Source organism: Notothenia rossii (assembly GCF_949606895.1).
Source record: "Notothenia rossii genome assembly, chromosome: 10".
Classification (NCBI taxonomy): domain Eukaryota; kingdom Metazoa; phylum Chordata; class Actinopteri; order Perciformes; family Nototheniidae; genus Notothenia; species Notothenia rossii.
Window position 1 is genome coordinate 55,438,130 of NC_136908.1, and position 13,705 is coordinate 55,451,834.

Consider the following 13,705-nt stretch of genomic DNA (forward strand, 5'->3'; position numbering starts at 1 on the left):
TGCCATGTTCACAGACATGACCCTAGTTTCTAATGGAGCAAGTGCACATTGAAGTGGCAGACAGTCCTCTGTTCTGTTCGCCGTCTCATGCTGAGAAGTCACCATGTCTTCAGACTCAGGGAGGTGTTCCTCTGTATGAAAGAGAGGCGCAGACTGTAGTTTTAGAAAGATGGTGTGTGATTGTTGCTCTTACCGCTGGCCTTGTTTGAAGCATGTCGAGGAGCAGAATTACATTGAATGTTTACTTGAGCATGTGGAGCGTGCACATGCATGAATCATCTTGACTTCGCTGCTTACGAAGTCAGTTTATTGCATGTAAATGTCAGTGGTTATTGTTGTTTGCTGCAAAAAGTGTTTTGCTTATGACGGGCTGTTTGGATCCAGGCAGTGGCATGCACCTTGTTATCTGTCCCATTGCTGTGCATGGGCTCCTGTTACATTGGTACGTGTTAAAGCCTCATTTGCGAGTTGTCTCGGTGAGGTAAGGGGAGGGGGTCCCCCCCCCCCCACCCCTGCCTCCTGCTTCCAAATTTCTATGGTGGTCACAGCAGGCGAAACTGTGCTGTTTTGGTTTTTGCAGGACAGTGAGGGTGCACAGCCACTGAACCTGTCGGCCAAGCCTAAGGCATCCGAGAGCAAGTCACCCAACTCCCCCCCAACTTCCCCACAGGTCGCTGCAGCCGCTGCCGCCAAGCTGGGCCCTAACATGAAGCACAGCATTGCCCCCTCCAGCATCGGAGGCCCACCCACGAGGGTCAGCTCCATAGGTAAGTGGACTAAAGTCTCCATCACATACTGTACATGCACTCCAAAACACAGACGGAGCAAGAAAGGTTGAAACATATTTCAAAACGGTGGGTCTTTTTTTGTAGTTGTGTCCTCTATTCAGCTATGACTTTGGGAGATGCAGCATTGCTGTTGGAATACAAATGATAACCAAAAACAAAAATAAGACGAAGAAGATAAAAAAAAATCATACACATGTTCAAACCAACAAACAGTAATTCGCTGGTAGTGGTGATGACAAGAATAGCATCCCCCTCTCAGTGTTGCCATTGTTGCGACTGCCAGTACCATAATCATACCCGGCCATATGCACACGTACATGAAATATGACATAAATGAATCACTATTTTGTAGTCTTAATCCATTTTTCACGCAACACTGATAGTTCAAATATTAAACATATGTAACGGGCTATAATTAGTGTGTTTGTGGTTTGTTTTCCGTGTCGCTATTTGCCTCGGGGCTGCTCCATTGTTATGTGTTTATTAGTGACTGAAAGAGACAGAGAGACACAGCAGTGAGGAGAGAGAGAGAGAGAGATGGGGATTAGCACTTTTTTTCCGAGCGATGAAGCGGGGGAATAATAAAGAGAGGAACGCATGACAGACAGGAGGTATCACCAATGAGATTAGACAAGCCTCTTACATGAGCCAGGACAGCGCAAACACCCAGCATTAATGACACAATGACAGCACACACACACTAACACACACTGAAATCACACAAAGGCTCACACACACACTCAATCCCACCTCCTCCTCCTCCTCCTGTGCAATAGGCAGTTAGTCCTTTTTTTCTGACTTCTTGGCTAATCTCACTGTTTTTCAACAAATCGGCGGATTTAATATCAGATTAGTGGATTTGCGGTCCCAGATGTTTTTTGTTCAGAAAAATGGATTACAGTGTTTAAAGTTAGTGTGTGATCCCCGCTGATTTATTTGTGTGTGGAGGCCAGTGTGTTTTGCGTCGCAGATCCCTGGTTTTGCCGTAGCTCGTGGTCCCATCTGTTGCCACTGAGTTGAGCCGGTCACCAGCCTGTTTGTTGTTGCAGTGTATCGTTGTATTAGGATTCCTGTTACAAGTTCAGAGGGGATAGAAGGGGCAGACAAATTGGAAAAGAGTCTAGAGGCGGTCGTTTTGATGTGGGGAGAGAGTGTGTCTGTGTGTGTGTGTGTGTCTGTATGTCTGTGTGTGTGTGGGTGGTACGATGAATGTGTGTCCAGGTTATTTAAATTCAGACAAGAAAAAACAAACAGACACGCAAGCAGTGGATGGAGTGAAAATTAAAAGAAAAGAAAATAATTCAACAGGAACGTTAGTTTTTCATGCTATTTGAAAATGTAAAAAAAAAGAAGTAACAAAAAGAATGTTACAGTGAAAGAATGACTTACTTCACTATCAGAAGGAATGAGTTATACAAAATATACTTTATAAAATATGATTTTAAAGATGAAATTAAAACCTTAAAAAGGAATAAAAACACTCTTTGCGAATTAATTCCAGTCATCTGCCTATTCCCACTCGTCTCACCTCTCTATCTTCTCTGACACCCACCAACCCAAAGGCATGTCTCCCTCTCCCCCCCTTACTCCATCCATCCGTCCATCTTCCCATCTCAAACCAAACTGAAGGGCTGTCAGCGCCTTTAACTTCTACCGCCATCACACATTTGTCTTCGTCCACATCACAAAACTGCAGTTCCCCCCCCCGACCTTATTGCCAGAGTGGTGGCCAAATAAAGGTATTGCACCGGTGTGTGTGTGTGTGTGTGTGTGTGTGTGTGTGTGTGTGTGTGTGTGTGTGTGTGTGTGTGTGTGTGTGTGTGTGTGTGTGTGTGTGTGTGTGTGTGTGTGTGTGTGTGTGTGTGTGTGTGTGTGTGTGGATTGAGAGAAACAGAGAGAGAGACACCCCCCTCCCCTGCTATCTGGGTCACATTCACTTGTCTGGATGGTTGGCATCGCTGTCAGTTTAAGCGAGACTCGCACACACATCCATGAGCCCGAGAATATCCATCTGCCCCCCCCCCCCCCCTTCCCTCTCGTTTGACTCCAGATTAAAATGGACTGCCACCCGATTCCATCGCCCTCTCTTCTGTCCTCTCCCTCCATTTTTTTTGGCCCCGCTCACATCCAGATTTTCCGGTTATGACTTCTGAAAGAGTTCACGGCTCTGTCATTACCAATCTGAAGCTGGTAATCTGGCTTGAGATGGCATTAGCGGTGCGGATTAACGCTGATAAAGGCCCCATAAGCCAGCCGCGGCTCTTTGTTAGGAGCCAACCCGCCTGATAGAGAGAGGCGATAGCACACAACCCCACAAACACATTCAGAGCAGATGCCTCATCGGCGACTAATCTGCGGAAATAATACAAATAATATGCGACGAGGAGGAGCGGGGAGGTTTGATCTTTGCGATGTGGCAGGGCAGATGTTCTCAACTGGGGAAATTAGCAGGACTTTGTAGCCGTAATAAGAGTCATGTGGCCACCTCTCTTCAAAGTGGAACTGTGAGGGTTCACATCAAAAGAGGTGTGTTGGTGTGCGTGTGGAAAGATGGGTGTTTTAATTGGATTTAGAGGAGTGGAAGTTGAGAGGGAGTGCTGGTGTTTACAGACGTGGTGTGTGTTTACCGCTGCCAGCAGGTGAAGGAAGCTGTGGGCAGCGTGTAGCGAGGCTAGCTAGGGGCACACTGTGACTCACAACTCCACAGTGAAGTGGTCAGTGTGAGTCTGAGAGAGAAGGAAACACACACACACACACACACACACACACACACACACACACACACACACACACACACACACACACACACACACACACACACACACACACACACACACACACACACACACACACACACACACACACACACACACACACACACACACACACACACACACACACACACACACACACACACACACACACACACACACACACACACACCAGAAAACTCCCTTCATCAAGTATATGTTAATGTCTTTACCTCATGGTTCACGGGAAGATTTATTCTGGATGAAAGCCTCCTGCCTTCCTCCGAAATATGAACACACACGCACATCTATTTGGTATGCTCTTATTACACTTAAGTACATTGACATTACAGATACAGCAGATACAGAGCCACTCAAGTGAAATGACTCTTTCACACACTACTAATGGATACACAAAACCAAATTAATCTCCTCTCCCCGTGTCCCTGAACGTGTCTCAGCAGACTTGTTGTCGTCACTGTCCACGACCGCCTACCTGAGCGACCACGAGGCGGTGAGCAAGGCCTTCGCCGAGGCGCGGCAGATGAAGGAGCAGCTGAAGAGGGAGCAGCAGGTGTTGGACGCCAAGGTGGCCGCCGTCAGCAACCTCAGCCTCAACAACGGACGATCAGAGAAGGTAAACAGCTTTACCTCAGTACCACAGCATCAGAATGTGTTGTCACCTTAGCAACAGGGGACTGTATGAATTCAATCTAAATCCATAATAACAGATGTTTAAAAGGTCAACTGTCACTTTGTGATACCATTTATATTTGGTCTACAATTTGATTAAAATACGTATTATAATACAATCTTCATTAATGTAATTCTGCATCTGTAAAAAAACAGTTTATGACAAATAACTCCCACTCATCAATTGCATCAAAAACTGTGTGGATTATGTCAATAGAAAAATAATACAACTGGTTCCAAAGGTTCACATTTGTAAATTCTCCCAAAAAAAGTTGTCACAAGCTGCGCCGTCTCATTGTCAGTGTGTAATCATTTGTCTTGCCACATGCCATCCCTCCTGCAACGTGTAGGAGGGAAATCGGTGTTCAACGCGCTCGCTGAAATGTGTTGAGGCTAAACAGGGCCAGATAAGGTAAAACCAGAGGCGTCTCGGAGGTAATGAGTGTGTCTGTAAGGCGCACTGCGGGGCCACTTGCGCGTGTGTGTGTGTGTGTGTGTGTGTGTGTGTGTGTGTGTGTGTGTGTGTGTGTGTGTGTGTGTGTGTGTGTGTGTGTGTGTGTGTGTGTGTGTGTGTGTGTGTGTGTGTGTGTGTGTGTGTGTGTGTGTGTGTGTGTGTGTGTGTGTGTGTGGCAGTGTGTGTGTGGCAGTGTGTGTGTGGCAGTGTGTGTGTGGCAGTGTGTGTGGCAGAGCGGAGCGTTGGGGAGACGGTAATGTGAAGTGACGGCGCCGGCTCCTCAGCAGCGTGGCTAAATTGCGGTTATTTGTTAAACACATTGGGAGTCAGCTGGTGCACGCGCATGCACACACACACACACACACATACTTACAGAGCAACAGTGTGCTTGAAGCATCTGCACCGCTGACATTCAACAGCTCTATCTGTCTCTTTCTTCTTTTTTTCCCTCTCTCCTGTGATGTGTCTCAGACAGACCAACCCACACTGATTGATGTGTTTTACTGAGGTTGTTATCCACATTTAGACAGAGTGTAACTATCAGTATACTGTAGATACAGTAAAAATAAACAGTCTAATTGCCAATTCGATTTAAACCACGGCAACTCTCCTGGGAAGAGAGGGAACATCGGGGAAGGCTGCTGATTGTCAGGAGCATATTTTACAGCGTGTTTCAAAGATCCATCGCATTAGATGGAGGTTTTAAGCTGTTATACAATTAAATATTAGACATAGTTTTATTACATAATTTTCGTTACATCTGGTAATAATAGAGTATGTTATCATCCAGTGAAATGAGGTGGGACAAAAATAGGTTTTCTATTTATTGTGACTTGTACACATGGGGCAAATTATGAATTTTGAGAGTCGATTTCAGTTTTTAATTTAAAACTAAGAATAACAGATGCTTTGTATTTTGTTGTCATGGAGTCTTATATACTCTTTAAGACCTTATAAGTTAAAGTATGTTTAGATGTAATATTTTAGATGACTTTATTTGGGAGAAAACACGACTCTCAGCTTCCGAAAGCCACGCGCTGCACGTCGGCCCGTGGCTTTGTGCAGCCGGCGAGCTCTCAGCATTACAACAGTGTCATCTCTGACACACTCAGAGGATTAGTTTTGTCGCTACTTTGTGTCTTGGCTCCAGTGTCAGCCATTCAATCCACTTTTCTCATGTACTGTACTGGGGCTTAATGTCAGACTAGGCTGTCATCCACTCTGTCTCCTGTTCATCTGGTCTCTGTCTCACACACAGCAAAAAGCCCTTTGTAACGGCACACTCAGGCTTAAAGTCAAAAAGTGTGAGGCACATTTTGTGCTTGTTTCCTGAATAAGGTTTGTGGAGAGGAAAGGAACATTCTTAATTATTTACATTCAAAATCTGCTAGATAAATGCTCTTTTACTAAAACATAATAAAATGCTTATTAATGACTTGCAAATAAACCAAAAGAGAACATTTCTAAAGCCTTGCCTTCTCGTCTCTTTAGCTGTATTTATTCCAATCTGGGGGGAAATGATCTCTAACAATTAAACTCGGCTGGACTAAAAACAGAGGAAATGCATTTCATTATCGCCAGCCGGCTCGCCAGGGTCACATATAAATGGAGAGGGACACTTTTGGGAAGGTTGTTTTAGAAGACAACAGTGTTTTGGGTTCTGCTCGTAATCATGTAATTAAACTGTAAAATGCTGGCGCTGAAGCACTGCGGAGTGTGTGTGTGTGAGTGTGTGTGTGTGTGAGTGTGTGTGTTCGTCGACAGTCAGGTTCTAGCGGAGAGTGCCGGCTGCTTGCATTAAGCATGTAAATGCTCAGTAAATCAGGCTTTTATTGGTTGTAATAAATACCCAGGGGACCGTGCGGCGTGGCCTCGCTCTCGTCCGCGCTGCACTCTCCCGTTCTCTCTCCCTCTAATGCGTCGACCCTCGGGGGCCTCTGGGAGAGGGAGGCAAGCCGCTGCACTCCACTCTCGCAGGTGGCTGCCAGGAGCCGCCACACACACACACACACACATAACATATACTGTATACACACACAACAGTAAACATCCAAATAGGACTAAATGTAATCAACATTCTTGCACATGCAAACAAACACAGATGTGTGTTCAAGCATGAAGGCGTACAGCACTCTAACAATTTGCTGTTGACATTAACATTTCAGCAAACAAACTACAACACAAACTGTCTACTGACGCCGTTGCTGTTATTCCTCTGCTTTCTCTGTTTAAATCCACTAATCAAACATTATTGTCATTAGCCGATTGATATCAGAACAAAGGGGAACATTTCTGAGATTTCTGCTTTGATTTGTTATTCGGCGAAGGATTTCAAACATATTTAAAACTGATTTGCTGTGGACGGATGTGCTTTAGGCCAACAGACATCTAATGAGATGTATGTGGTAAATGGAGATTGTGACATTAGACATTACTCTTTATATGTATAAGTGCAAAATAAATCATATCAATGAAAAACTTAAGATGCTAAAAAAATCTATTTGTTTATAAATACTCAAATGTTTCTGCATCACTGCAGGTCGGTGGTTTCACTCATTCATGTTTTCACTCTGATTGAATCACACTCTGACCGACTGTGAACTGTTTGTGTTGTTTAGGAGAAGGCCGCCCTGGAGAGTCTGAGTCAGCAGCTGAAGCAGCAGGCGGAGGACAAGTTCAGCCACGCCATGCTGGACTTCACCATGAGCGGAGACTCTGACGGTATGCACACACACACACACACACACACACACACACACACACACACACACACACACACACACACACACACACACACACACACACACACACACACACACACACACACACACACACACACACACACACACACACACACACACACACACACACACACACACACACACACACACACACACACACACACACACACACACACACACACACACACACACACACACACACACACACACACACACACACACACACACACACACACACACACACACACACACACACACACACACACACACACACACACACACACACACACACACACACACACACACACACACACACACACACACACACACACACACACACACACACACACACACACACACACACACACACACACACACACACGTAGGTGACAAAACTGATTCATTATTTTCAAATGAAAGGAGAATTGGAAAATGTGATTTTTCTTACTTTTTAATAGCGTTATGAGGTTATATAATAATAAACTTCCACTTTTCATGAACTTTTTATAGAACTCTTCATTCTTTATAAGTATAAATATACACCTATTCAGCTTTGTTTGACTTGTCTTATAGTTTATTTAGTTGTTATATTTTATTCAGCTTAAGAAGCCAACACAAATTATGTTCAAAACCATTCAGTGTATCGAAAGAAATAAAAACATCGACATTTGAAGAACATGTTTTTTTTTGTAATTTTCTTTAAAAAACCTACTTTATATCTGTATTTGTTTCTCATGTTTCTCCTCCCACCTCCTCCCCCCCAGGCTCCCCCAGCGTGTCAGACTCCAGAATATTCCGGGAGGCTCGGGGTCGCGGCACTGCCGAGCCGCACATCAAGAGGCCAATGAACGCCTTCATGGTGTGGGCCAAAGACGAGAGGAGAAAGATCCTGCAGGCCTTCCCCGACATGCACAACTCTAACATCAGCAAGATCCTCGGTAAGACACACACACACACACTGACACACACGTCTCATTTGAGTGACAGCAGCCTCTGCCCTGGCCACCTGACCCCCCCCCCCCCCCACTACACAGTGCGCAGCCCAAGAGGAAGGGAGACGCTTGTACTGCAGCTCCTATTTCCCACGTTCTCAAACACACAAAGTGATTTCATTACAAGCGGTGGCATTGTGTAAGCGGCTGTTAATGAACGGCTGGGGAGGGCACGGCTCCGACAAATGATGATATAATTCATTATGCATTAAACAAGCAGCGCGAGGCCGCCTGACATTTCCCCCAGACCGCCGGGATCGGCCCTGACATTTTAAAGAGCTCCTAAGCGTTTTATAACACAGAGAAATCTGGTTTTAATAAGCCCTCTCCTTTTCTCCCTCTCGATTGCTAACAGATCGCAGAACAGAGAGGGAAAGACAGAGCGCACGAACAGCCAAGTGCTGACAGCTTTTACCCATTAAACATACAGTAGTCAAGTGCAAATTCAGACCAGATATGAAGCACACAGGGGAAGACTAGCTCAAGATTACACCCACACACACACACACACACACACACATGCAGGGAACTGATACTACAGATCTGTGAGCTGAGAGAGATGACAGCAGGTTCAGTGAAGTCCTCATTAGTTTAGATAAGTACCTGTCGTCCTCACCGCTCCCCTCATTAACCTTTTTCTTTTAACCGCTTCCTTTTTCATGGTGAAACTGCCACCATTATCCGGGTGTAAGTGTGTCGGTATGCCCATGTGATGCCGCCACGCAGACTTTTGTTCGTCAAACAGATGATTACTGCGGAGGATGCCAATTTCTTTTTGTAATTTTTTTCTGAACGGCACAGATACTAATCATTATTTTCATTGTTAAGGCTCACGCTGGAAATCCATGACTAATCTGGAGAAGCAGCCGTACTACGAGGAGCAGGCTCGCCTCAGCAAGCAGCATCTGGAGAAATACCCCGACTACAAGTACAAGCCGCGGCCCAAACGCACCTGCCTGGTGGACGGCAAGAAGCTGCGCATCGGCGAGTACAAGGCTATCATGAGGTCCCGCAGGCAGGAAATGAGACAATACTTCAGTGTTGGGTAGGGATCAAGAGCAGTAGCTGTTATGCTTTAGTATACTTTAATATTGTAGTTTATTAGCAGATTGCATTTGCACTTTTGCTTTTTCCCCAATACATTTGATTAAGCCTCATGACATCAGTTTCAAGATAAACAAGACAGAATTTCATGAGCACTCTTTAAACATTGAGGCTTGATTTAGATTGTTGATTTTCAGTCAAGCAACACAAGCCACAAGTTTTAAAATAACTCCACAACATTTGTAAATGTTCTCATTCTCTGTCTTTAAAACTAAATCTTCTTATGATGTTGCTGATAAATAAATCAATAATTTAACCTCAAAGATGGAGATATTTGGGGAAATAGGGGGAAGACTTTAAAACACAAAAAAGAACCAAAGTAAAAGAAGAAAGACAAAAAAAAACACTATTTTGCTGAAGTGATCACAAAAGGTATAAATCTAGTTGGCCTGGCTGGTGGATTCTGTTTCCATGTTGGAGCCAGATGAGCTGTTTGTGGTTTGGAAAACACTCGTATGCTTATCATGTGTTAACATCCCTCTGCTGTGTCTTACAGGCAGCAAGGCCAAATACCCTTGTCCTCCGGAGGGGTGGTTTACCCAGGCGCCCTCTCCATGGCAGGAATGCCCTCCCCCCAAATGCCCTCAGAGCACTCAAGCATGTCCAGCAGCCCAGAGCCAAACGCCACCCACCACCAGAACCCCCACCTGGCTGGCCTGAAGGGGGAGGAGCCACGAATCAAGCAGGAGGTGCTGCGGCTGGACGACAGCAACGGCAACGGGTACGACGACTTCGAATACGAGGACGAAGAGGCAGAATACACCAGCGATAATGAGAACCATATCACCCAATAGGACGGCCTGACAGCTGCCTATTTCTAAGCCAATCACAGCTGGTTATCCCCACACAATCCTAAACCCACCAATCAGGAAGAAAACTCTCTTTTTGCCAATCACCTCGAGTCCCAATCTCACAACACCCGCCCCCCTACCCTTCCTGACTAACATGGACTCTTTAAGAGAGCCAAATGTTTCCCCCCCCCACTGGAGTCCTGATACCAGCATCTGATCAATCAACTGAAGCACAGGACCTGTCACTCACACTGACTGTTACACTAACTGGAGTCTGACGACCGAGCCAGCCTCTGACGCTCGCTGAGGAATATTCAAGTACTACTGCAAGGTTCTGAGTGTAATACCAGGAGTGAGGAGAGATATCATTCACACTCAAAAAGCAACCTTTTAGACCCGTTTGTAGAAAAAAGGAGACATTTTCAAATGAAAGACGAATCAGTGGACCTGTCAAAGGCTAACAGATGACACTTTAAGATGGCGGACCTGTTTATTATCAAGAGACACTTTTAAAAAGAAACAGCTTTTTTTGGTTCTATAATATTCTCACTCAGGTACACGGTGCCAATAAGTGGCTTGTGAATGTGATTTGTTGTTTTTGTGCTACAAGTTTGAATAATAATAGGAAAAAAGAGACATTTCTTTTTTCCCCCTTTTGTTGTAAAGCACCTGAAAGACATCAGACATGTTTATTTTTAACGAGAGCATATCTTTTCTTCGACCTCGCAGTGTGCTGTCAGCGGTTCATCCCTTTTTTCGCTGCGTTTTTTCCCTCTCCCCCCGCAATCTGGGAATCCAATGGGACGGTCCAGCCAGGACTGACCAGTGCAGCATGGACTGTCCCACTTTAAGTGATTTTCTGGGGGGGAGAAGGGGAGTTTAGGAGCAGAAACAAAAGCACTGTGTTGTGAGACAATCCACCAGTTTCTTCTCGCTGCGTCCTTATATCTTGATATCGTCCGGGGCTAAAAATCAGAACAACTTATCTCGAGTGTGTGTCGTGTGTGTACTCATTTATTGGCCATTTGCACATTTGTGTAAAATTTAAATTTCAGTGTGAGAAAAAAGGCTTACACTGCTGCTGTTATTTACTGTACCACACACACACACACACACACACACACACACACACACACACACACACACACACACACACACACACACACACACACACACACACACACACACACACACACACACACACACACACACACACACACACACACACACACACACACACCTGTTGTTCTGCCCCTCAGTGTTTTCCTGCTCCCTCCAATCAACATCGTCCTGCTGCCCCCAGTGGGCGGAGCTGAAGCAGCCAGTCAGTGTTTCTGTTTGTATTTGAGTACTGTATTTAATTTTTTTCTCTTCAAACTGCCTCTAGTCTAATAATATTATTAACAATAATTATAAGGATGGTCAGCGTTTCCTAAGTTTAGTAAGTTATGTACAGTATAATTTATTTTTCTCCTCTACGACCATAAGAAACATGACAGTCAATGAAACATTATTCTATTTAGCTGGTAGGTATTTAGCTAAAACAAAAGTTGTCATTTTTACCTTGCTTTGTTTTGCATTCTTTTGTCCCCTTTTTTTTATGCATTTGTTTTGTATTAATCCCCCGGGCGGGGGGACGGGCGTAGTTGCCCCCGACCCCCCTCCGAGCTGAAGACATAACCTGTTCATGTCCAAACCCATTTCTAAAAAGCACTCAGACTTGGAGAAAAAGAAGAACATGATTTTTTATTGTTATTATAATTTGATTTGTAATGGTTATTATAATGTATAATGTGAAGTTTCCTCTCTTTTTTTGCCTTTTATTTGAATATTTGGGGAAATCAGTTGTATCACTTTTGGAAACTGTTTTCTGTGAACAAAGAGTCCCGTCCCCGTTTACTAGTGTTGGTCGCCTCACCGAGACAGTGGAACACCTTTGGCTTGGATGCACTCACACACACACACATGCACAAACACAATCACTCACACACATTTCAAATGAAGAGATTATCATGACTACCAAACAAATCCTATGCTGTCCTTTTTTTGTGTTTTATGAAATCTAGTATACTAGATTTAAAATCTTGTACATATATTTTTTTGGTGTTTTTCTTTAAATCATAGGAAAGCAGTGTTTACCGTGATCCACCAGAGTGTTCCGCTGTGTGTGAGAGTGTGTGTGTGTGTGCGCGTGAGACGACCACACGTATCTACAGTATCTTTAAAGTCACTTCTCATCAGGAGCCCTTTGCTTTGTTTGAGCTCCACGCGATGCTACAGGAGCCATGACTACTCTTCAGGTGTGCTGCCACATAGTGATCAATCATTCTTGCTGTAGATGTTTTGCTACATGCCACATAATGAGCCTCTGGGTCTTAATTTGCTGTATAGTCACCCCTCTTATCACACCATGGTTCTACCCAATGCTGGAGAAAAGGGGACTCAGTGGATCAATCCATTTTTAGTTTAACAGGGGGGTGGGTGGGGCATTAGGACGTCAATCATCCCTGCTGGCAAGGTCTGACCCCATATCAAGACAATGAAAATGATGATGATATTATTTAAGACAATCAAAGTCATGAGTGGAGCTCACAACAAAGTACGAATTATTACAAGTAAAAAAAAAAATATCTTACCATCTCAACTTGAAAAATCAAGAAAGATAATTATGTAAATATAACATAGAGTTATAGATTTATATTTTGTTCATAACACAGTGTAATATAAGTTGTATATTTCTTTTTTTCTCTCCCTACTGTCTCTTTATTGATGTTATCCATGCCACGGAAAAGCAGAAGTCGCAGTACTCTCACAAAAAAATGAAGAAAAATATCAAAGAAATAAAGAAAAACAGGAAGAAGAAAAAAAACAAGCCGTGGGCTGCCACCACCATCTGTTCTAAGTTCACTTTTTTTCAGTATTACTGCCAGACAAGGCTCTAATAAAGACAGCAATGTGTTGGGTAAAAAACTTGTGCTGGTCCTGGTCACTTCTTTCTTCCACACATGCATTCACACAATGGTTTAACAGCTCCAACATATTCACATAAACATACACACTGCCATGGCCTTATTGTGCAGGAAACTTGCAGAAATAGTAACGGGCAGTGAACGCATCCACACTTGTTCATATGATATTAATAAACTGGAAAGATAAATAAACAAGTAGATGGTTAGGAGTTTTTGAAAGGGGCATATATAAATCTAAATGTCTCACCTGCGTTTCATTTTTTTTGCTTTCATATTAACTTCCGTTGGACACAATGCGAGTCATCACAACGGTGGGACTGCCCGTGAGTCGCCAAACAATTCAATCATCTCCATAACAACGTGTTAATTATGCTAAGTCCACCTTCTTGCCCCTCCAATCAGAGGGCCAGCTGGGAGGCGTGG

General features: G+C 44.1%; 1 protein-coding gene across 1 annotated transcript in view; it reads left to right on the forward strand.

Moving 5' to 3' along the window:
• The window catches only part of sox5 (SRY-box transcription factor 5), an 81,263-nt gene extending 67,978 nt beyond the window's left edge, over positions 1-13,285 (forward strand). Inside the window, exons 10-15 of the mRNA XM_079655684.1 lie at positions 581-767; positions 4,000-4,175; positions 7,304-7,406; positions 8,191-8,364; positions 9,247-9,463; positions 10,019-13,285. Of these exons, the coding sequence (XP_079511810.1) occupies positions 581-767; positions 4,000-4,175; positions 7,304-7,406; positions 8,191-8,364; positions 9,247-9,463; positions 10,019-10,316 (1,155 nt within the window). The 3' untranslated portion in view covers positions 10,317-13,285. The remainder of the gene's footprint in view (positions 1-580; positions 768-3,999; positions 4,176-7,303; positions 7,407-8,190; positions 8,365-9,246; positions 9,464-10,018) is intronic.
• Positions 13,286-13,705: the final 420 nt, after the last annotated feature.